Raw genomic sequence first — 22,868 nt, forward strand, 5'->3', positions numbered from 1 at the left:
ACAACATTTAGACAGTAACATGAAAAGGGAAACGTTGAGAGGGATATGGGTCAAATCAAGGTAAAAGGACTAGCTTAGATGGAGCATCTTGGTCAGAATGGACAAGTTGGGCTGAAGGGCCTGTCTTGTGCTATCAGACTCTGACTGATTTGCTGAGTACTTCCAGCAAATTGTTCCAGTTTTGCCATTCACAACATAGGTGCTCCTCAACTTACGATGGGGTTACGTTCCGAGAAACCCATCGGAAACCGAAAATATCGTAAGTCGTAATGCTTTGAATACGTGTGATCACGTGGCCGGAAGCGAGTTGTGGCTCGCTACGGGTCGCTGCCATTTGCACCATCGCAAAGTCGAAATATCGTATGTCGAAGCATCGTAAGGCGGGGAGCACCTGCAGTGTGCTTTAGTAAAAGTACAAACCTGTTTGACACAGTCTCCAGAATCATTTCAGATACACTGCATTGAGCAGGGATCAAATCCTGGAGAAATTTTGAATTCTGCTGGAACAGTTTATCCTTAAAACTTTTAATAGTCGATGTTTTTAGAAATTCAAACACCTAAAAAGAAAAATAAACAAAATCATCAACAAAATCTACCTCCCATAAATGCAAATCCTGCGCATATTTTAGCCATGTCAGCAAGAAGAGCTTTATTCCATTAAGTTCAGATAACTAATGTTGAAGATTGTAGATATTTTTAATTATCTTGGGATAAACAAGTATAAACAGTGGAAGTGCACAATTGAAAGCAAGACAGTTCCTAATAATAATAATAATAATATTCATTTATTGTCGTTGCAACGAGTACAACGAAATTAAAAAATAGCAATCCTGACGGTGCGTAAAAACATATATGCAATAAATGCAAAACAAATAAATACAAATATATTAAATACAAAAGTTTTAACAGTGTGACCTAGTGCAGAAAGTAGTGTTCAGTTCTCGTATGGCCCTGGGGTAAAAACTGTTCTTAAGTCTGTTTGTTCGGGATTTGATCGACCTGAAACGTCGACCAGAGGGCAGAAGAACAAACAGACAGTGGCCGGGGTGGGATGGATCTTTTATTATTTTGCCTGCTCTACTGAGGCAGCGTAGGCTGAACAGGTGCTCCAGGGAGGGCAGTGAGCAGCCGATGATCTTCTGGGCCGTCGTGATGACCCTCTGAAGGGCCTTCCTGTCCTTTTCTGAGCAGCTGGCATACCATGTGGTTATACAGTATGCCAGCACACTCTCGATGGAGCAGCGATAGAAGGACATCATGAGCTTCTCCTGCAGGTTGGTCTTCCTGAGGATCCTCAGGAAGTGGAGTCTCTGCTGTGCCTTCTTCACTGTGGTGATGGTGTTGGTAGACCAGGTAAGATCCTCTGCGATGTGCGTACCCAGGAACCTGAAAGCGGGTACCCTTTCCACACAGACCCCATTGATGTAGAGTGGGTCGTGTTCTGCACTGGTTTTCCTGTAGTCTATTATAAGTTCCTTTGTTTTGGAGGAGTTCAGGACAAGATTGTTCACTGAACACCATGCTGCCAGCCTTTGGATTTCATCCCTGTAGGCTGTCTCATCTCCTCCTGAGATGAGTCCAACCACAGTCGTGTCATCCGCGAACTTGATGATGGTGTTGGTGGGATGGGTGGGGGCGCAGTCGTGAGTGTAGAGGGAGTAAAGGATGGGGCTCAACACACAGCCTTGTGGTGAGCCGGTGCTCAGTGTAATGGTGGAGGAGAGGTGAGGGCCTATTTTGACGGTCTGGGGGCGGTTGGTCAGGAAGTCCTTGATCCATTGGCAGATGGTTTGGGAAAATCCAAGGTCAGAAAGTTTGGTGACCAGTCTGCTCGGGATGACTGTGTTAAAGGCAGAGCTGAAGTCGAGGAAAAGCATCCTCACATAGCTCCCCTGGTGTTCAAGGTGGGTCAGTGCAGTGTGAAGAGCAGTGGCGATGGCATCCCCTGTAGACCTATTTGCTCTGTAGGCAAACTGGTATGGGTCGAAGGTGGGTGGGAGGCTGGCTTTGATGTGCTGCAGGACCAGCCTCTCGAAGCACTTTGTGATGACCGGTGTGAGTGCTACCGGACGGTAGTCGTTAAGGCCGCTGATGACAGACTTTTTCGGCTGTGGGATGATTGTGGCGGACTTCAGGCAGGGAGGGATGGTGGATTTTAAAAGGGACAGGTTGAAGATTTTTGTGAAGACCTCAGATAATTGGTCTGCACATTCCCTCAGCACTCTTCCCGTCACACCATCGGGGCCTGCAGCTTTCCTGGGATTCACTGCTCTGAGCACGTGCTTAACATCATACTCCTGCACAGCGAAGGTGTTGCTGTCAGGTGCTGGAGAGGGTGTTATGTCTGCCACTGCAGCTTTCACCTCGAAACGAGCAAAGAAACAGTTAAGTTCCTCTGCCAGCGAGGCGTCGCCGTCGGCAGTCGTGCGGTTGCTGGTCTTGTAGTTGGTGATGTGCTGGATGCCTTGCCATACCCGCCGTGGGTCATTGTTGGTAAAGTGGTCCTCAATCTTCCTCTTGTAGGACGCTTTGGCATCCTTGATGCCTCTCTTCAGGTTGGTTCCTGATATCATGTTCATAAGTTATAGGAGCAGAATTAGGCCATTCGGTCCATCAAGTCTACTCCGCCATTCAATTATGGCTCAATGTCACCAAGACCATGAAACTGAAAAAGATTCCTGATCTGAACCGTCACCTATCCATGTTCTCCATGAATGCTACCTGACCCGCCGAGTTACTCCAGCACTGTGTCGCTTCCCCAGGAACAAATCGTTGACCTCAGAAAGGGGAAGTCAGGAGACCACACACCAGTTTTCATCGGTGGGTCGGGAGTGGAGAGTGTGAACAGCTTTAAATTCCTGGGAGTTAACATCTCAGATGATACGTATTAGGCCCAGCACATAGAGCACGAAGAAGGCACAGCACATCTTAACTTAGAAATTGAAAGAGATTCAGGCACTGAATACTCTTTACAAACCTCTGCAGATAAACTATAGAAAGTGTCCTGGTTGGTCGCATCATGGACTGATTTGGCAATTCCAATGCACAGGATGGAAGAGGCTGCTGCAAATGGTGCACTGACCTGGTCGATCACGGGCACAGACCTCCCACTAACGAAAGCATCTACACGAGACACCACCTCAAGATGGCGGCATTATCATCAAGGATTCCCACCATCTGGGCAATGCCTTCTTCTCGCTGCTACTAATAGGCAGGAGGTACAGAAGCCTGAAGTCCCACATCACCAGGTTCAGGCACAGATACTTTTCTACAACCTAGAACCAACCTGTACAACCCGAATCCTACTTTGACAACGGGGCGCTACAGATGCCTCTTGCACAACTTACTTTTTTTCTAGTTGTGTTTTGCGCTGTTTCTTTTTGCATTCTTTTCTTTTCACTGTGCTTACATGATTTGTGCCATTTATGTATAATTTATGCCTTTGTATGCTGTCTGAGTCTATGTGCCTGTGATGATGCTGCAATCACAATTTTCATTGTACCTGTACCTCACCGTATTTGTGCTTATGACAATGAACTCGACTTTACCTCAATCCCAATTTGCGTGGCAAAGCAGATAAACCCAGATTTTCTATCTTGACAACATTCATGCTGTATTACGGTGGCTAATTTATTCTATCTATTTCATTAATCTATTTTATTTAGAGTCACCTTTTGTACAGTTTGGATATAGAACGACAGTGCGCAGAGTAAATATAGTCAAGTAAATAAATAAAATCTTGAGGAAGGAGTCGTAGACTCTGTTGGAGACAGTAGTCCGGGTTGGGTCCGAATTGGGTCTGTTGGAGACGGTAGTCCGGTTTGGGTCCGAATTGGGACCGCCGGAAATTGGAGGAGCAGCACCTCATATTTCGCCTGGGCAGTTTGCAGCCCGGTGGTATGAACGTCGACTTCTCCAACTTCAGATAGCTCCTCTGTCCCTCCCTTCCCCTCATCCTTCCCAGATCTCCCTCTATCTTCCTGTCTCCACCTATATCCTTCCTTTGTCCCGCCCCCCTGACATCAGTCTGAAGAAGGGTCTCGACCCGAAACGTCACCCATTCCTTCTCCCCCGAGATGCTGCCTGACCTGCTGAGTTACTCCAGCATTTTGTGAATAAATCTTGAGGAAAGCAGGGGAATATTAAAATTAAGATATTTGCCTGTGTAGAATCATTCTATTCTTGTTCTCCAGTAACCATCTGATAAATTGGATAAACAGACTGAATAGCTAGGATTATTAAGCAACACTCACTGCTTCCAATTGGACTAGAACATATTACGGCTCAATGGTTTATTGGCACTTTATTTCACATGCACCTCGATATAGTAAAAGTCTAATGAAAGATCCCGATTTCTTGATTAGTACGGGTGTCAGGAGTTATGTGGAGGAGGCAAGAGAATGGGGCTAGGAGGGAGAGATAGATCAGCCATGATTGAACGGCGGAGTAGAGTTGATGGGACAAATGGCCTAATTCTGCTCCTATCACATTTGACCCAAAACATCACCTATTCATATTCTCCAGAGATGCTGCCTGACCGGCTAAGTTACTCCAGCACTTTGTGTCTTTGTTTGTAAACCAACATTTGCAGTTCCTTGTGTGTACAGTGAAATTCTTAAGAACAATCAGACAGGAGTATAAAAGTGTAACAGTTGTAGTGTTAGATCAATGGACTTCATAGAGACAGTACAGAGTCACCATGCTTCCGGCGCCATCTTGTGCCCTTTAAGTTCTTAATAGCACAGTCTTATCTTGGCCTTTTCAAAATATTAATTCTGAATGTAGTGAATCATACCATTCAAAATGTAACAAATTGACATAAAATTTGTTTCTCTTGTAATTCTGGGAGAACAAGCTCAGCTGAGCAATGATTAAGACCCAGAAGTTCCAACTCAAGTTTCCAACAACACAGGGCCCAATATCAGAGTGAGGCTAAACGCAAATTGGAGGAACAGCATATCATATTCCGCTTGGGCAGCTTACAGCCCAGTAGTATGATTTTGATTTCTCTCATTTCAGGCATTCCCTCTCTCTCTATCCCTCTCCCACCCAAGGCTCACTAGTTTCTCATTTTCGCCCTACAAACAGCTTACAATGGCCTGTTTCCTTTATCATCGTTACTTTTTTGCATATCTTTCATTCATTGTTCTTTATCTCTCCGCATCATCGTCTATATCTCTCGTTTCCCTTATCCATAAACAGTCTGAAGAAGGGTCTCGACCCGAAACGTCACCCATTCTTTCTCTCCAGAGATGCTGCCTGTCCCGCTGAATTACTCCAGCTTCTTGTGTCTATCTTCTGCCCAATAATCAACTAAAGAGCAGTCCTGAACAACTATCTACCCCATTTGAGATTCTCGGACTATGTTTGATCGGACTTTACCTTGCACTAAATCGTGTATCCCTTTATCATGTATCTGTGCACTGTGGATGGCTCGATTGTAATCATGTATTGTCTTTCCAGTGACTGGTTTGCACGCAACAAAAGCTTTTCAATGTACCTCGGTACACGTGACAATAAACTAAACTCAAACTGTCCTTGCACCAGCAATCACGCACAATAACCTCGTAATTGTGATCCCACAACTCAGGGAACAGAGATTGTGGTGTGAGTGTTGGGCAGAAGGTGAGACAGCGACAGCAAAAAAAGGACTGTGGAGTAGATAACAGATAATGAGAATGGTGGTGGGAAGAGGCTAGAGATGATTTGGGTGAATAGTGGAACTTTGGCATGGGCTGGGAATACTTGTGGAAAATCTCAGTTACAAGGAAGCTTAGTCGTATCAGGGAATAGATCAGTAAACAGGGGAGATCTAAAAGTCCATACAGAAGCATATTGGTAAGGGAGAGAGAATAAATTACAGTGTGTAGAGACCAGTATTGGTGCACTCGTTATGGATGAAAAGACAAGACAAGGACCTACCAATGATGACAGACACTTCAAACTCTGCGCAGACCAGTCCCACCAAACCAGCACCAGGATAAATAGCTTCTTCCAAACGACCATCAGGCTCTTGAACACTACACAACACCGACCTCAGCAAAGAAGAACTTCTATGGACTGTCTTTGGTTATCCCAAAGACGTTTTTTGAACTGGTATTACCAATTCATTTATTGCATTTTTGAAAGTTATTAGATGTTATCAGTGCCGATTGCATTTACAGACACGTTAAGTTGCTGCAAGTAGGAATTTCATTGGTCTGTTGTCGGTACCTATTACAGTTAAACACTCTCAACCCTGTTTCAGAAGCTCATGCCTTTAATACAATTGCACGTGCCAACTGATAACATTGCACATACCCAGCAAACGCCACGTGAAAAAAGATACAAAGTGCTGGCATAAATCAATAAGCATCTCTAGAACATGGACAGGTGACGTTTCAGGTCAGGACCCTTCTTTAGAATATCTGTAGGAAGCGGGGGCAATAAAGCTGGAAGAGAGTCTGGAATAAACCTTTAAACTGCCAGGCTTTGTCCTGCCCCGAGATAGACACAAAAAGCTGGAGTAATTCAGCAGGACAGACAGCATTTCTGGAGAGAAGGAATGGATGACGTTTTGGGTCGAGACCACACATTTTGTTCTGCCCCTCCTCTCTTCTAGCTGCCTGACCCTGAATTACTCCAGGCCATTGTGTCTTATGTTTGTAAACCAGCTTCTGCAGTTCCTAGTTTCCACTCCATGAATGCCATGTGTCACATTTCTGAAGATCCGGATAGAATTTCCAGAATGCTACTTTTCGGGATTTGGGAAAATCCAATCACATTGTCCCAAATCTTGTGCGCTGCAATTAATTTTTAGAGCTATATCCTTGACATCACTAATCTAATGTCTAACTTTATGATGATTCAATGTGAATATAACATTCTTCATCAGCTCTCAACTCAAGTAGATTTTAGGTTAAACGATTAATTACTCAAAATAAACGTACCTGATCCTCAAATCGGTGTATCCTTGCTACCGAAAGCAAGAGAGCAATGCTAAAAGAGCAGAGAACCGAACTAGTGTCCCCTTGCTGTCCAGCCTAGACGGAGGACAAACATAAAACAAGGCTTCTATTAGTCAGAACAAGTTTAATTAATTTAAAATACATAAATAGAATTTCTAGGAAAACCGTCCTTTTCTCCAACATTTTTGTTCCTTGAAGGTGGCGTCACAGGGAGATAAGAGTGGTCAAAAAGGCTTTTGGCACATTGGCCGTCGTAACTCACAATAGGGAGTTCAGAAGTTGGGAGGTCATGTTGCAGTTATATAAGATGTTGGTGAGGCCGCATTTACAGTATTGGGTTCAGTTCTGGGCACCATGTTTTAGGAAAGATGTTGTTAAGTTGGAAAGTGTGCAGAGAAGATTTAGAAGGATGACTCGTGGGTCTGAGCTATAGGGAATGTTTGAGCAGGCTGGAACTCTATTCCTTGGAGCGCAGGAGGATAAGGGGTGAACTTATAGAGGAGTATGAAATCATGAGAGGAATAGATCGGGTAGATGCACAGAGTCTCTTGCCCAGAGTAGGGGAATCAAGAACCAGAGGACATAGGTTTAAGGGAAAGGGGGAAAGATTTTATATGAATCTGAGGGGTTTTTCCACACAAAGGATGGTGGGTATATTGGACGAGCTGCCGGAGGACTGTCTACAAACATTCCTTCACAGTTTGCATCTCTTGCATACTTACCTCACACTTTTTGCCTTTTTATCTCTGGTCTTTGTCTAACCATCTGCCTATCAAAACCCCCCTCACTTGTATCCACCTATCACTTGCTAGGCTGTGTCCTGCCCCCACCTCTCTTCCAGCTTTCTCCACCCTAAACCAACTCGCTGCACAAATTCAAGTTCAACCAGAGTCTCCAAACTGCAAACAGTTTGCGTATTAATCTCCTCTCCCAGTTGCAATCTGAAGATTTTTGAATCCCATTCCAACATTGCCTTTGTTGTTTCATCTCAATTTTTTTACAAGCTTAATGGTGTCCTGCACAGTTGCCCTTAGATATTTTGCAATAACGATAAAGCAGAAACGAGACTCTAACGGACCTTCAGATATTTGACGAGTTCACGGCCCAGGTCATGGTCCAATTTGATAGCAAACACAATGTGAAGAATGATGGTTCCTTCTACATGACGAAGCTGATCTTTCGGTACAGAGGCAGCCTCCAACTCCATGGACCTTGAAAACAAAGCACAACTCAGCATGTTAAAAGGAACAGTGTAGCAATTTAGAGAATAGGAAAACCAGAATTTCTGCAATAGTTATAAGACTAAGCAGAGAGAGGGTATGTGTCGAATGTGGTGGGAAAGTAACAAGCACTGTACTTTATCTCCATCACGTCATTCACTGAGTAAGGAGCGCATCATGCTCAGATTTTTTAAAAAGTTAAGTTTAGAGATATAGTGCGGAAACAGGCCCCTCAGCCCACTGAGTCCGCAATGACCAGCGATCCCGTACACTAACACTATCCTACACACACTAGGGACAATTTACAATTTTACCGAAGCCAATTAACCTACAAACCTGTACATCGTTGAAGTATGGGAGGAAACCGGAGCACCCGGGGAAAACCCACACAGGTTACGTACAAACTACGCACTGCACCCATAGTCAGGATCGAACCCGGGTCTCCGGCACTGTAAGGTAGCAACTCTACCACTGCGCCAATACGTACTATCTTCACGGTCTTGATTAACAACGGTAGACATCAACCTTTTAATGGTTGTGAGAAATAGTTAAAACTCACTCAGTTCCCATCTGTTCTTCTTTTTGCAATTGATCCTGCTGATGGAAAAATTTTATGATTCCTTCCATAAGAATTTTCTTACAGCCCTGTTGAGAATAAGAGAAATAATCACTAAAGTGCACTGACCCTTTTAAGTTTTCTATTCCAACTGCAACAACTTGAATATAACCATCCCACCACAACTAGAGAGCAGTCTTGAACTTCTATCTACCTCATTGGTGCCCGTTGGACTATCTTTGATCGGACTTTATTGGCTTTACCTTGCACCAAACGTTATTCCGTTATCATGTACCTATACACTGTAAATGGCTCGACTGTAATCATGTATTGTCTTTCTGACTGGTTAGCACGCAGCAAAAGCTTTTCACTGAACCTCAGTACACATGACAATAAACTACACTAATATATATTTTATTATTGAAATATGGTTAGCCTGTCTTTATTAAAATCCCAAGCATCGTCGTGAAGGACTGATGTTCGTCGTCAAATCTTTGATTGCCACACAACACCACCACCTTACCTTAGCAGAGAGGAGGAGTAACTGGTAGACAAGTGGAGGTAGCTCCTGCAGATCCAACTTGGGAAACATCTTCAGCACTTTCATTATAACAAACTGAAGCTCTTCTGTACTGACAGGTACATCTCTACAGGAATGGGAGTGAACAAGAATGGCCATTTACACACACAGTGTTCATTTAATGAGGAAATTATTATTAAAAGGAAGTGATTAAGCTGTTCAAATCAGACAAATTTTAACCTGAACATGGATGCGAGGTGAATCACACATTTCGGATCCCAGCTGAAAAATATTCAAAACATTTACATTTCAAAAATGTAGTCACACCATTCATCTATCCAAGAAGAATTCCAAGAAACAGTTTAAACACAGAAGCATATACATTATAGCAATTTTATATTAAGATTATATAGGAATCTGAGGGGTAACCTTTTCACGCAAAGGCTGGTGGGTGCATGAAACGGGCTGCCGACGGAGGTAGTTGAGGCTGGGATTATCCCAACATTTAAGAACCAATTAGACAGGTACATGGATAGTACAGGTTTTGAGGGATATGGGCTACAAACATGCAAGTAGAACGTAGATGGGGCATGTTGGTCGATGTGGGCAAGTTGGGCCAATGGGCCTGTTTTCATACTGTATGACTATAGCTCTTACAATCCCAATAAAATGTCTGCTGGAGTTAGGAGTAGAATGATGGAGATTCGTGTGCATCAAATTCATACTCCATTTCTAGGCTGAATCAGTAAGCTCTCAGGTAGACACAAAATGCTGGAGTAACTCAGCGTGACAGGCAGCATCTCTGGAGAAAAGGAATGGGTGACGTTTCGGGTCAAGACTCTACTTCAGTCAGTAGACTGTCAGTTGAGTTAGTCCTTGCACGACACTAACCCAATTGAGGAAACAGCCATTGGACTACGAATCAGGGAGCTCCTGTAATGATTAGTCAAGAGTAACTCATTTTACAGGTTGTTTGTGCACATGCTGAATAAAACAGAGACAGATCTCCTCGGGCATTTTGAGACCAATTACCCACCATTCAAAATACAGAAAGCCTGCTCCTGCAACGTTGCCCTGGAATTAATGGCATTTTTAGTTATTAAAGATGTGATAGCATCACATTTGGAAAGTGGTGAAATCATCAGGCAAAGTCAGCATGGATTTATGAAAGGCAAATCATGCCTGACGAATCTTATAGAATTTTTCGAGGATGTAACTAGTAGAGTGGATAAGGGAGAACCAGTCGATGTGTTATATCTGGACTTTCAGAAGGCCTTCGACAAGGTCCCACATAGGAGATTGGGGTACAAACTTAAAGCACACGGTATTGGGGGTTCAGTGTTGAGGTGGATAGAGAATTGGTTGGCGGACAGGAAGCAAAGAGTAGGAATAAACGGGTCCTTTTCGGAATGGCAGGCAGTGACTAGTGGGGTACCGCAAGGCTCAGTGCTGGGACCCCAGTTATTTACAGTGTATATTAATGATTTGGACGAGGGAATTGAATGCAACATCTCTAAGTTTGCGGATGACACGAAGCTGGGTGGCAGTGTTAGCTGCGAGGAGGATGCTAGGAGGCTGCAGAGTGACTTGGATAGATTAGGCGAGTGGGCAAATGCATGGCAGATGCAATATAATGTGGATAAATGTGAGGTTATCCACTTTGGCGGCAAGAACAGGAAAGCAGAGTATTACCTGAATGGTGGCCAATTAGGAAAAAGGGAGATGCAACGTGACCTGGGTGTCATGGTGCACCAGTCATTGAAAGCAAGCGTGCAGGTGCAGCAGGCAGTGAAGAAAGCGAATGGTATGTTAGCATTCATAGCAAGAGGATTTGAGTATAGGAGCAGGGAGGTTCTGCTGCAGTTGTACAGGGCCTTGGTGAGACCGCACCTGAAGTATTGTGTACAGTTTTGGTCTCCTAATCTGAGGAAAGACATTCTAGCCTTAGAGGGAGTACAGAGAAGGTTCACCAGATTGATCCCTGGGATGGCAGTACTTTCATATGAAGAAAGACTGGATAGACCAGGCTTATACTCGCTGGAATTTAGAAGACTGAGGGGGGATCTTATTGAAACATATAAAATTCTTAAGGGGTTGGAGAGGCTAGATGCGGGAAGATTGTTCCCGATGTTGGGGAAGTCCAGAACCAGGGGTCACAGCTTAAGGATAAGGGGGAAGTATTTTAGGACCCAGATGAGAAAACATTTCTTCACACAGAGAGTGGTGAGTCTGTGGAATTCTCTGCCACAGAAGGTAGTTGAGGCCAGTTCATTGGCTATATTTAAGAGGGAGTTAGATGTGGCCCTTGTGGCTAAAGAGATCAGGGGGTATGGAGAGAAGGCAGGTACAGGTTACTGAGCTGGATGATCAGCCATGATCATATTGAATGGCGGTGCAGGCTCGAAGGGCCGAATGGCCTACTCCTGCACCTATTTTCTATGTTTCTATGTTTCTATGTTTTGGAACAGAACAGCAAATGATACTAGGATTTACGATTCACTGAAAACACAGCAGATTAAGATTTTTTAAATTCTTAAATTATCAAAAACTTCAAGTACAATAGATTCAATTATTAGGTAGCTAATTGCTTCTCAATTAAGTATCAAATTTCCTAAAATAATTCCATCTAGATGTAGTATTTCCGTATAGCCAGACATGTTGCTACTTGCCGACTGGAACAGAGAGTATTTATCAATTGTTTCTTGTATTCTTCACCACACAGCTGACCTGGCAAAACATAAACAGAATAAAAACTATTTTATGTTATACATAACAAGCAGCTAAAATTTCTTAAAGATAGATCATTCAATAGACAATAGAAAATAGGTGCAGGAGAAGGCCATTCGGCCCTTCGAGCCAGCACCGCCATTCAATGTGATCATGGCTGATCATTCTCAATCAGTACCCCGTTCCTGCCTTCTCCCCATACCCCCTGACTCCGCTATCCTTAAGAGCTCTATCTAGCTCTCTCTTGAATGTATTCAGAGAATTGGCCTCCACTGCCCTCTGAGGCAGAGAATTCCACAGATTCACAACTCTCTGACTAAAAATGTTTTTCCTCATCTCTGTTCTAAATGGCCTACCCCTTATTCTTAAACTGTGGCCCCTGGTTCTGGACTCCCCCAACATTGGGAACATGTTTCCTGCCTCTAACGTGTCCAACCCCTTAATAATTTTATACGTTTCGATAAGATCCCCTCTCATCCTTCTAAATTCCAGTGTATACAAACCTAGTCGCTCCAGTCTTTCAACATATGACAGTCCCGCCATTCCGGGAATTAACCTAGTAAACCTACGCTGCACGCCCTCAATAGCAAGAATATCCTTCCTCAAATTTGGAGACCAAAACTGCACACAATACTCCAGGTGCGGTCTCGCTAGGGCCCTGTACAACTGCAGAAGGACCTCTTTGCTCCTATACTCAACTCCTCTTGTTATGAAGGCCAACATTCCATTGGCTTTCTTCACTGCCTGCTGTACCTGCATGCTTCCTTTCAGTGACTGATGCACTAAGACACCCAGATCACGTTGTACGTCCCCTTTTCCTAACGACACCATTCAGATAATAATCTGCCTTCCTATTCTTACCACCAAAGTGGATAACCTCACACTTATCTACATTAAACTGCATCTGCCATGCATCCGCCCACTAACACAACCTGTCCAAGTCACCCTGCAACCTCATAGCATCTTCCTCACAGTTCACACTGCCACCTAGCTTTGTATCATCGGCAAATTTGCTAATGGTACTTTTAATCCCTTTATCCAAGTCATTGATGTATATTGTAAATAGCTGCGGTCCCAACACCGAGCCTTGCGGTACCCCACTAGTCACTGCCTGCCATTCTGAAAGGGACCCATTTATCCCCACTCTTTGCTTTCTGTCTGTCAACCAACTTTCTATCCATGTCAGTACCCTACCTCCAATACCATGTGGTCTAATTTTGCCCACCAATCTCCTATGTGGGACCTTGTCGAAGGCTTTCTGAAAGTCGAGGTACACCACATCCACCGGCTCTCCCCTGTCAATTTTCCTAGTTACATCCTCAAAAAATTCCAGTAGATTAGTCAAACACGATTTCCCCTTCGTAAATCCATGCTGATTCAAATGACAAACACGTTTTACACAGGATTATGGAACATGCTTCATTCACTTCATGCAGTTAACTAACTTTGCCTACCTTCACCATAGCTTAGGGTTTCTTGAGAGGCCAGAACTGTAAGTATCGTAGGGAAGAGATCGAACGATTTGCCATTCATAATGCTGCCTCCTTTTATGGCATCAACATACAGGCTTGCCAGTTCAGCCAGAGTAGCTCCAGGCAAGTGATGAGCCTAAAACCAAGACCAGGTTATTTTTTTTTGGTAAACCAGCACCTGCAGTTCCTTGTTCATAGGTTCATAAGTAATAGGAGCAAAATTCGGCCATTCGGCCCATCAAATCTACTCCACCATTCAATCATGGCTGATCTATCTCTCCATCTCAACCCCATTCTCGTGCTTTCTCCCCATAACCCTTGACACCTATACTAATCAAGAATCTGCGCCTTAAAAATACCCAATGACTTGGCCTCCGCAGCCATCTGTGGCAATGAATTCCACAGATTCACCATCCTCTGACTAAAAAAAATCCTCATCTCTGGTGAGGCCTCATCTGGAAGATTGTGAGCAGTTTTGGGCACCATATCTGAGGAAGGATATGCTGGTGTTGGAGGGTCCAGAGCAGATTTACAAGAATGACCCCAGGGATGAATGGGTTAACTCACAAGGTGCCTTTGACAGCACGAAGCCTGTACTTGCTGGAGTTTAGAAGAATGAGGGGTGATCTCCTTGAAACCTACCAGATAATGAAAGGCCCAGATAGAGTGGATGTGGAAAGGATGTTTCCAGTAATGGGAGTCATGGACCAGAGGGCACAGCCTCATAGTAAAAGGACATGCCTTTAGAATGGAGATGAGGAGCAATTTCTTTAGCGAAAGGGTGGTGAATCTGTGAAATTCATTGCCACAGAAGGTATGGAGGACAAGACATTGGGTATTTTTAAAGCGGAGATTGATAGTAACGGTAACTCAGCAGGTCAGGCAGCATCTCAGGAGAGAAGGAATGGGTGACGTTTCGGGTCGAGACCATTCTTCAGACTGATGTCAGGGGGCGGGAGAAAGGAAGGATATAGGTGGAGACAGGAAGATAGAGGGAGAACTGGGAAGGGGGAGGGGAAGAAAGGGACAGAGGCAACTTTAGATAGTTTAGGTGCTGAGTTACTCCAGCATTTTGTGAAATAAATACCTTCGATTTGTACCAGCATCTGCAGTTATTTTCTTACACTACTTGATAGTAAGGGCGTCAAAGGTTACAGGGAGAAAGCAGGAGAGCGGGGTTGTGGGAGAAAAATAGATCAATTGTGATCGAATGGTGGAGCACACTCAATGGACCGAATGGCCTAAATATGCTCCTATGTCATATGGTTTCCTCCGGCAACTTGTTCCATTTACCCACCACCCTCTAAGTGAAAAAGTTGCTCCTCAAATTTGTATCTCTGTGTTTTTTGATTCCCCTACCCTGCTGGTTTTGTTAATGATTTATTTTAATCAAAATTTAAGCTGCAAGATTACACCAGACACCAAAAGGACATCATATCTACAAGCCCTCTGACGAATCATAATCCCACCAACACATTCTCACTGCATCACCTTCTTTCACCAGAAGTACCTGCAATGATCTTGTGAACCAATTTATTCTACCAGTTAAAATGACTTTCACAATAAACTACACAATATCAGTTTTTCTGTTGTTTATCTGTAAGGCCAGCTGCAACTTGCCAGCTGCGACTTAACTCCTGTAGTGAAACTTTACACCAGTTGTTTTCTTAACCCTTTTCTTTAGCCCAGACTCCGTTTATATGCTTCAAATCTCCCCAGCTCACTTTGGCTTTAAATTTGGCTTTAAACTTGTTACTAAATTGGTAAAGATGTTCTCTATTTTCTTTAAATTTTGCACACTGAGATTTGCCATGTCAGCGTACTCTTCAAAGTACTTGGAAGAGCTTAACTCTGCTTAAAAAGCCAGGTAGAATTGTATGACTCCATGATTAAAACTGTTGGCACAAGGCTACACGAGATGGCCCATTGTACCTCCTGTCTGCTGAGAAGGTAGAAGACATTTACGCTGCAAGGTGATTTTATACATATTTATGACTATGATTTATAACATATGATGAGCATTTGAAGACACTGGGCCTGTACTCGCTGGAGTTGAGATGGATGAGGGGGAACCTCAATGAAATTTACCAAATAGTGAATGGCCTTTGATAGAGTGGATATGGAGAGGATGTTTCCACTGGTAGGAGAGTCTGTGACGAGAGGCCACAGCCTCAGAATAAAAGGATGTACCTTTAGAAAGGTGATAATTCTGCTCCTAGAACTTAAGAACTTATAACTAACTACAGAATTACCAAACTACACAAGTAGGTGTATGCTACTTTTTTTAATCTGCATTAACTATTTGCGAATAGAGTATTACCCTAGCTCATGGAAGAAGTATTCAGAAGCCTGATAACAGAGGGGAAGAAGCTGTTCCTAAGTCTGGTGGTGCGTGCTTTCTAGCTTCTGTACCTTTGCCCGATGGGTTGCAGATAGGAGGAGGAATGACCGGGGTGGGGCATCTTTGATTATGATGACTGCTTTTCCAAGGCATGTGAAATGTACACAGAGTTAATGGTGGGGAGTCGGGTCTGTGCAATGAACTACAACTTCTTACTATATTTTGAACATGGTCATTACGGGATCCAGGCAAGAGCCAGAAGTTTATGCGAATCCCTTGAAATAAATTTAAAACCCATTCAAGCAAGCTTCTGGATGGGATAGGCTTTGGGAAAAATAAATCAAAATTAACCAAATGGGACTAATTGAGATGGGCATCTTGGGCAGTAGGGGTAAGTTTGGCCATAGAGCTTGTTACTGAGATGTTTGAATCTGACTATTTCTATCCATGATTACCAAAGTACCAATTAACTTCAGCTTTTCATTTGCATTCTCCACCTCTTTAAATCTCCCACCAGCATAGCAATTTATTTTGTCCATTTATTTCATACTCTTTAAGCAAAATCTGCACCATAATTTATCTATCATAAAGAAAATAAATAATTCATTAACCTTTGGTTGAGCACAAATTACTGATCGTGTGAAAGAAGAATGAACTTCATGTGCGATTTGACAGTGTAAATTTTTACATCCTACCTGCAGATGAAGAATTTCTACTCATGATATAATTACATCACAAGTTCATAAATTCATAACACATAGAAGCGGAAATAGGACATTTGGCCCATCGACCGCCATTCAATCATGGCTGATCTATCTTTCCCTCAACTCCATTCTCCTGCTTTCTTCCCGTAACCTTTGACACCCATACTAATCAAGAGCCTGTCAATTTCCTCTTTAAAAATATTCAAATACTTGGCCTCCACAGCCATCTGTGGCAATGAATTCCACAGAGCTAAAGAAATCCCTCTTCACCTCCATTCTAAAGATATGTCCTTGTATTCTGAAGCTGTGCCCTCTGGTCCTAGACTCTCCCACTCGTGGAAACATCCTCTCCACGTCCACTCAACCCAGACCTTTTATTATTCGAAAAGTTTCAATATAATCCCCACCCCCCACCCCATCCTAAACGCCAACGAGTACAGTACAGGCCCAGAGCAGTCAAACGTTCATCATACGTTGACCCGATCATCACAATCATTCTCGTAAGCCTTCTCTGGACCCTTGTAAACACCAGCCCATCTCTCCTCAGATACATCAGGATACCAAACACTAACCACATTGCTGGTTCTGTTTACATGCTTAATGGTTTTGCATTTTTCTGGGCTGTGGGACCAGGTTTGAGTCAAGTCAAGTCAAGTCAATTTTATTTGTATAGCTCATTTAAACACAACCCACGTTGACCAAAGTGCTGTACATCAGTTCAGGTACTAATAAACGAACAACTAAATGGCACATAAACATAACAGCACAATACATAAACAGTTCACAGCGCCCCCTCAGAGGGCCTCAAACGCTAGGGAGTAGAAATAGGTTTTGAGCCTGGACTTAAAGGAGTCGATGGAGGGGGCAGTTCTGATGGGGAGAGGGATGCTGTTCCACAGTCTTGGATCTGCAACCGCAAAAGCGCGGTCACCCCTGAGCTTAAGCCTAGACCGCGGGATAGTGAGTAGCCCCATATCGGCCGACCTGAGGGACTTGGAGATAGAGTGGTGGGATAGAAGATTTTTGATATAAGGGGGGGCAAGCCCGTTTAGGGCTTTATATGTGATTAGGAGGAGCTTGAAATTGATTCTGTACCTTACTGGGAGCCAGTGGAGAGAGGCCAGGATCGGGGTGATGTGCTCCCTTTTACGGGTACGCGTCAGGAGTCTCGCTGCGGCGTTTTGGACCAATTTTAGGCGAGACAGGGATGATTGACTGATCCCAGTGTATAGAGAGTTGCAGTAGTCAAAGCGGGAGGAAATGAATGCATGAATGATTTTTTCAGTGTCGTCAGATTTGAGGAATGGTTTGATTTTCGCTATGGTACGAAGCTGGAAGAAGCAGGCCTTTACCACAGCGTTGACTTGCCTGTCAAATTTTAAATGCCGAGTCAAATATCACGCCCAGGTTTTTGACGTGCGGTTTGACCAGGGGGGATAGGCTTCCAAGGCTGCCTGTTACCGTTTTGATGGAGTCGGGGGGGGGGGGGGGGCGAATAGGATGACCTCAGACTTGCTCTCGTTTAGTTGAAGGAAGTTCTGTGCCATCCAACATTTCATGTCCTCAAGGCAGTGCATGAGGCTGATTAAATTTGACCGGTTGATGGGTTTCAGGGGGAGATAAAGTTGTGTGTCATCCGCATAGCAGTGGAAAGAAATGCCGTACCTTTGAATGATTTGGCCGAGGGGGAGCATGTATAGAGAGAAGAGAATGGGGCCTAGGATGGAGCCTTGTGGAATCCCGCAGGAGAGGCCAGCTGGGGAAGAGGAATAATTGCCTATGTTTATGGAGAAACTCCTATTTTTGAGGTAGGAAATGAACCAACTCAGGGCAGTGCCATCAACGCCAACCCCGTACCGGACACGGTCAATAAGGATGGTGTGATCCACTGTATCAAACGCTGCGCTGAGGTCGAGAAGGAGCAAGATAGCACAGTCGCCGGCGAGAAGCAGGTCGTTGTGTACCTTCAACAAAGCAGACTCTGTGCTGTGGTGGGCCCTGAAACCTGACTGGAAACCTTCCAGGATTGTATTTTGGTGTAGGTAAGGCAATAATTGATTTAGAATTGACTTTTCAAGGACTTTTGACAGGAATGGCAGTTTGGAAATGGGCCTGTAGTTGCTAGGTAAGGTGGGGTCTAAGTTAGGTTTTTTCAGGAGGGGCTGGACCACCGCGTGCTTGAAACAGGTTGGAACGGTGCCAGTGGCCAGAGAACTGTTGATGATAGAGAGGATGCTGGGACCGGCTATTGCAATGACATCCTTCAGAAGGGTAGTGGGGACAGCGTCAAGGGGGCAGGTTGCAGGTTTCATGGTGGAGACAAGCTTTGCAAGGGAGAATAGAGTGATGGGTTGGAAATAGTCCAATTTAGATGAGCAGACCAGTGAGACAGCTAGGTCACGGGTGGGAGGGGAAATATTCATTCTAATGTTCTCGACTTTGCTGGTGAAAAATTTAGAGAATTCTTTGCACTTAGCAGGGGACCCAACTAAGCTGGTACTGGGGGCGGGACATATGACAGAGGTAATAGTGCTAAATAGGATCTTGGAATTTTGAGAGTTTTTGGAGATAAGGTCAGAAATGACAATAGACAATAGACAATAGACAATAGGTGCAGGAGTAGGCCATTCAGCCCTTCGAGCCAGCACCGCCATTCAATGCGATCATGGCTGATCACTCTCAATCAGTACCCCGTTCCTGCCTTCTCCCCATACCCCCTCACTCCGCTATCCTTAAGAGCTCTATCCAGTTCTCTCTTGAAAGCATCCAACGAACTGGCCTCCACTGCCTTCTGAGGCAGAGAATTCCACACCTTCACCACCCTCTGACTGAAAAAGTTCTTCCTCATCTCCGTTCTAAATGGCCTACCCCTTATTCTCAAACTGTGGCCCCTTGTTCTGGACTCCCCCAACATTGGGAACATGTTATCTGCCTCTAATGTGTCCAATCCCCTAATTATCTTATATGTTTCAATAAGATCCCCCCTCATCCTTCTAAATTCCAGTGTATACAAGCCCAATCGCTCCAGCCTTTCAACATACGACAGTCCCGCCATTCCGGGAATTAACCTAGTGAACCTACGCTGCACGCCCTCCATAGCAAGAATATCCTTCCTCAAATTTGGAGACCAAAACTGCACACAGTACTCCAGGTGCGGTCTCACCAGGGCCCGGTACAACTGTAGAAGGACCTCTTTGCTCCTATACTCAACTCCTCTTGTTACGAAGGCCAACATTCCATTGGCTTTCTTCACTGCCTGCTGAACCTGCATGCTTCCTTTCATTGACTGATGCACTAGGACACCCAGATCTCGTTGAACTCCCCCTCCTCCTAACTTGACACCATTCAGATAATAATCTGCCTTTCTATTCTTACTTCCAAAGTGAATAACCTCACACTTACCTACATTAAACTGCATCTGCCATGTATCCGCCCACTCACACAACCTGTCCAAGTCACCCTGCAGCGTTATTGCATCTTCCTCACAATTCACACTACCCCCCAACTTAGTATCATCTGCAAATTTGCTAATGGTACTTTTAATCCCTTCGTCTAAGTCATTAATGTATATCGTAAATAGCTGGGGTCCCAGCACCGAACCTTGCGGTACCCCACTGGTCACTGCCTGCCATTCCGAAAGGGACCCATTTATCCCCACTCTTTGCTTTCTGTCTGTCAACCAATTTTCTATCCATGTCAGTACCCTACCCCCAATACCATGTGCCCTAATTTTGCCCACTAATCTCCTATGTGGGACCTTGTCGAAGGCTTTCTGAAAGTCGAGGTACACCACATCCACATCCAATGTATTGTGCTCTCTCAGACTTTACTGTTTCCTGGTATTTGAGAAGATTGGTATTGAGAAGAATATTATTATTGTTTCTCAGAATTTCGAAGGAAATTTGAAGCTTATCAGATTTCCACCTCCGTTCTGATTTTCGGCACTCCCTTCTTAGGGCTCTGGTGGTGTTATTGAGCCAAGGCTGACCTTTGGGCTTAGGCTTTTTCATTTTAAGAGGAGCAACAGAATCCAGGATGGAAGAGCAAGTGGTGTTAAATAAAGAGATGAGATCCTCAGTGCTGAGATGGGGGGGGAGAAGCCTCAATAGTGCAGATGTTGGGGGCAGCTATGAGAGCCTCGGAGAACTTACTGGCAGTCAGTGCGTTTATGTAGCGGGAGTAATGAACAGGGAGATGAGATTTGGCGGGAGAGAAAGGCAGAGATGCATCAAAAGTAATAGCGCTATGATCTGATAGACAAGCCTCAGTAATTTCAATATTGCAGATTGGGAACCCGGAAGATAACACTAGGTCGAGTGTATGGCCTAGCTTGTGAGTGGGTCCAGTGGTATGTAGAGTCAGATTGAAGGACTCAACCAGGTGCATAAATTCACTCACAAGAGGCTTAGTGGGACAGCAAACAATTATTGTGAATTGAGTGAATAATTATTGCTGAATACATTTCAAATATGAACATTTCTTAGCTGCAAACTATATGGCTTTTCATAACTTACCTCAAGCATCAGCAAACCAATCATGTCTGTTGCTATATCTGATTGAAGGTCTCCTGATTCAACCAGCTGCATGCAGTGTTTATAAACAAAAAGCCTACAACCAGCTCCTTCATGTTTAGAACATGGGGAACCTATAAAGGAAAAACAAAAGGTCGTAGATTAGTTTAGTTTATCATTGTCACATGTAGCAGGGTACAGTAAAAAGCTTTTGTTTGCGTGCTATCCAGTCAAAGACTATACATGAATACAATCGAGCGTCCACAGATAAAGGATAAGGGATTTAGTGCAATATATAACATTGAAGTCTGATAAAGTCCGATTAAAGATAGTTCGAAGATCTCCAATGAGGTGGATGGGAGGTCAGGACCGCACTCTTGCTGAGGAGAGGACTGTTCAATTGCCTGATAACAGCTGGAAATAAATAGTTTGTAAATCTGGAGGTGTGCGTTTTCAAACTTCTGTGCATCTTGCCTGATGGTAGAGGGGAGAAGGGGAGGTGACTGGGATGAGACTGGTCCTTGATTATGGTGGTAGCCTTGTCGAGGCAGCGTGGTCTAGATGGCATCAATAGGTATTCAGCATTATGACCATTTTTTTAATTCATTAATTAAGATCTAGGAATCAGGTGGTCAGAATGAATGAGACCATGATTCAAATTTAGTTTTCTTTATTACACGGAATGATAGAATAGTGTTGCAGCACTGGAAGCCATTGCTTTGAGAGACTAGTTATGGAACGCATTAAATCCAGTCTATCAAGCAGCCTCCACCTGCTGCAGTTCGCCTACTGCCACAATAGGTCCACGGATAATGCTTTCTCCCCGGCCCTACACTCATCCCTGGAACACATGATAACAGAGACACCTTTGTCAGACTTCTATTCATAGACGAGAGCTCTGCCTTTAACACCATTAATCCCACTCAAGCTCATCACCAAACTCGGGGGACTTGGTGTCAGCACTCATCTCTGCAACTGGATCCTCAACTTCCTGACCAACAGACCACAATCAGTGAGGATAGGGGACAAATCATCCTCTATGAAAAGAAATTGCAGAGAATTGTGGACATAGCCCAGGCCATCACACAAACCAACCTCCCTTCCATTTACACCCCACACTGCCTCGGCAGTGTCAACCAGCATAATCAAGAAAGAGTTGCACCCTGGCCACTCCCAACATTCTGGCAGGCAAATTTCCCACTGCTACACGGGTGGTTTTAAACTAAATAGTTGGGGGAGTTCAAATGGGATAGACAAGGATGGAGTTAAAGGGAAAGGGAGTATAGGAATAATTAAAAAACAGCCCAGAATTAATGAGACAGAAAGCTCACGAAGCAATAGGAGAGAATGGCCGTGTAATAGGAATCGATGTGGAAGTTGATATGAGCAAAGGATTAAAAGTACTATGTATGAATGCGCGGAGTATAAGAAGTAAAGTGGATGAACTTGTGGCTCAGTTAGAGATTGGTAGGTATGACATTGTGGGGATTACTGAGACGTGGCTGCAGAAGGATCAGGACTGGGAACTGAATATTCAAGGTTATAGATCCTATAGAAAGGACAGGCAGGTGGCAGAGGAGGTGGGATAGCTCTGTTGGTGAGGAATGGAATTCAGTCCCTTGCGATGAGTGACATTGGGACTGACAATGTAGACTCACTGTGGATAGAGTTGAAGAAATGTAAAGGTACAAAGGCACTAATGGGAGTTATCTACAGACCCCCAAACAGTAGACTGGATATAGGGTGTAAGTTGTAGCACGAGTTAAAATTGGCGTGTAACAAAGGTAATGCCACTGTAGTTCTGGGGGATTTCAATACTGGAAAAATCAGGGTGGTTCTGGACCCCAAGAAAGGAAGTTTGTAGAGTGCC

General features: G+C 44.1%; 1 protein-coding gene across 1 annotated transcript in view; it reads right to left on the minus strand.

The window, feature by feature from the left end:
- The window catches only part of fanci (FA complementation group I), a 93,900-nt gene that overhangs the window by 56,792 nt on the left and 14,240 nt on the right, over positions 1-22,868 (minus strand). The window contains exons 4-12 of the mRNA XM_078427197.1: positions 21,002-21,132; positions 13,425-13,578; positions 11,913-11,970; positions 9,484-9,525; positions 9,247-9,370; positions 8,727-8,812; positions 8,022-8,158; positions 6,930-7,009; positions 421-557 (exon numbers count right to left, since the gene is read on the minus strand). Coding sequence (XP_078283323.1) covers positions 421-557; positions 6,930-7,009; positions 8,022-8,158; positions 8,727-8,812; positions 9,247-9,370; positions 9,484-9,525; positions 11,913-11,970; positions 13,425-13,578; positions 21,002-21,132 — 949 coding nt within the window. The remainder of the gene's footprint in view (positions 1-420; positions 558-6,929; positions 7,010-8,021; positions 8,159-8,726; positions 8,813-9,246; positions 9,371-9,483; positions 9,526-11,912; positions 11,971-13,424; positions 13,579-21,001; positions 21,133-22,868) is intronic.

Source organism: Rhinoraja longicauda, chromosome 33 (assembly GCF_053455715.1).
Source record: "Rhinoraja longicauda isolate Sanriku21f chromosome 33, sRhiLon1.1, whole genome shotgun sequence".
Lineage (NCBI taxonomy): Eukaryota > Metazoa > Chordata > Chondrichthyes > Rajiformes > Arhynchobatidae > Rhinoraja > Rhinoraja longicauda.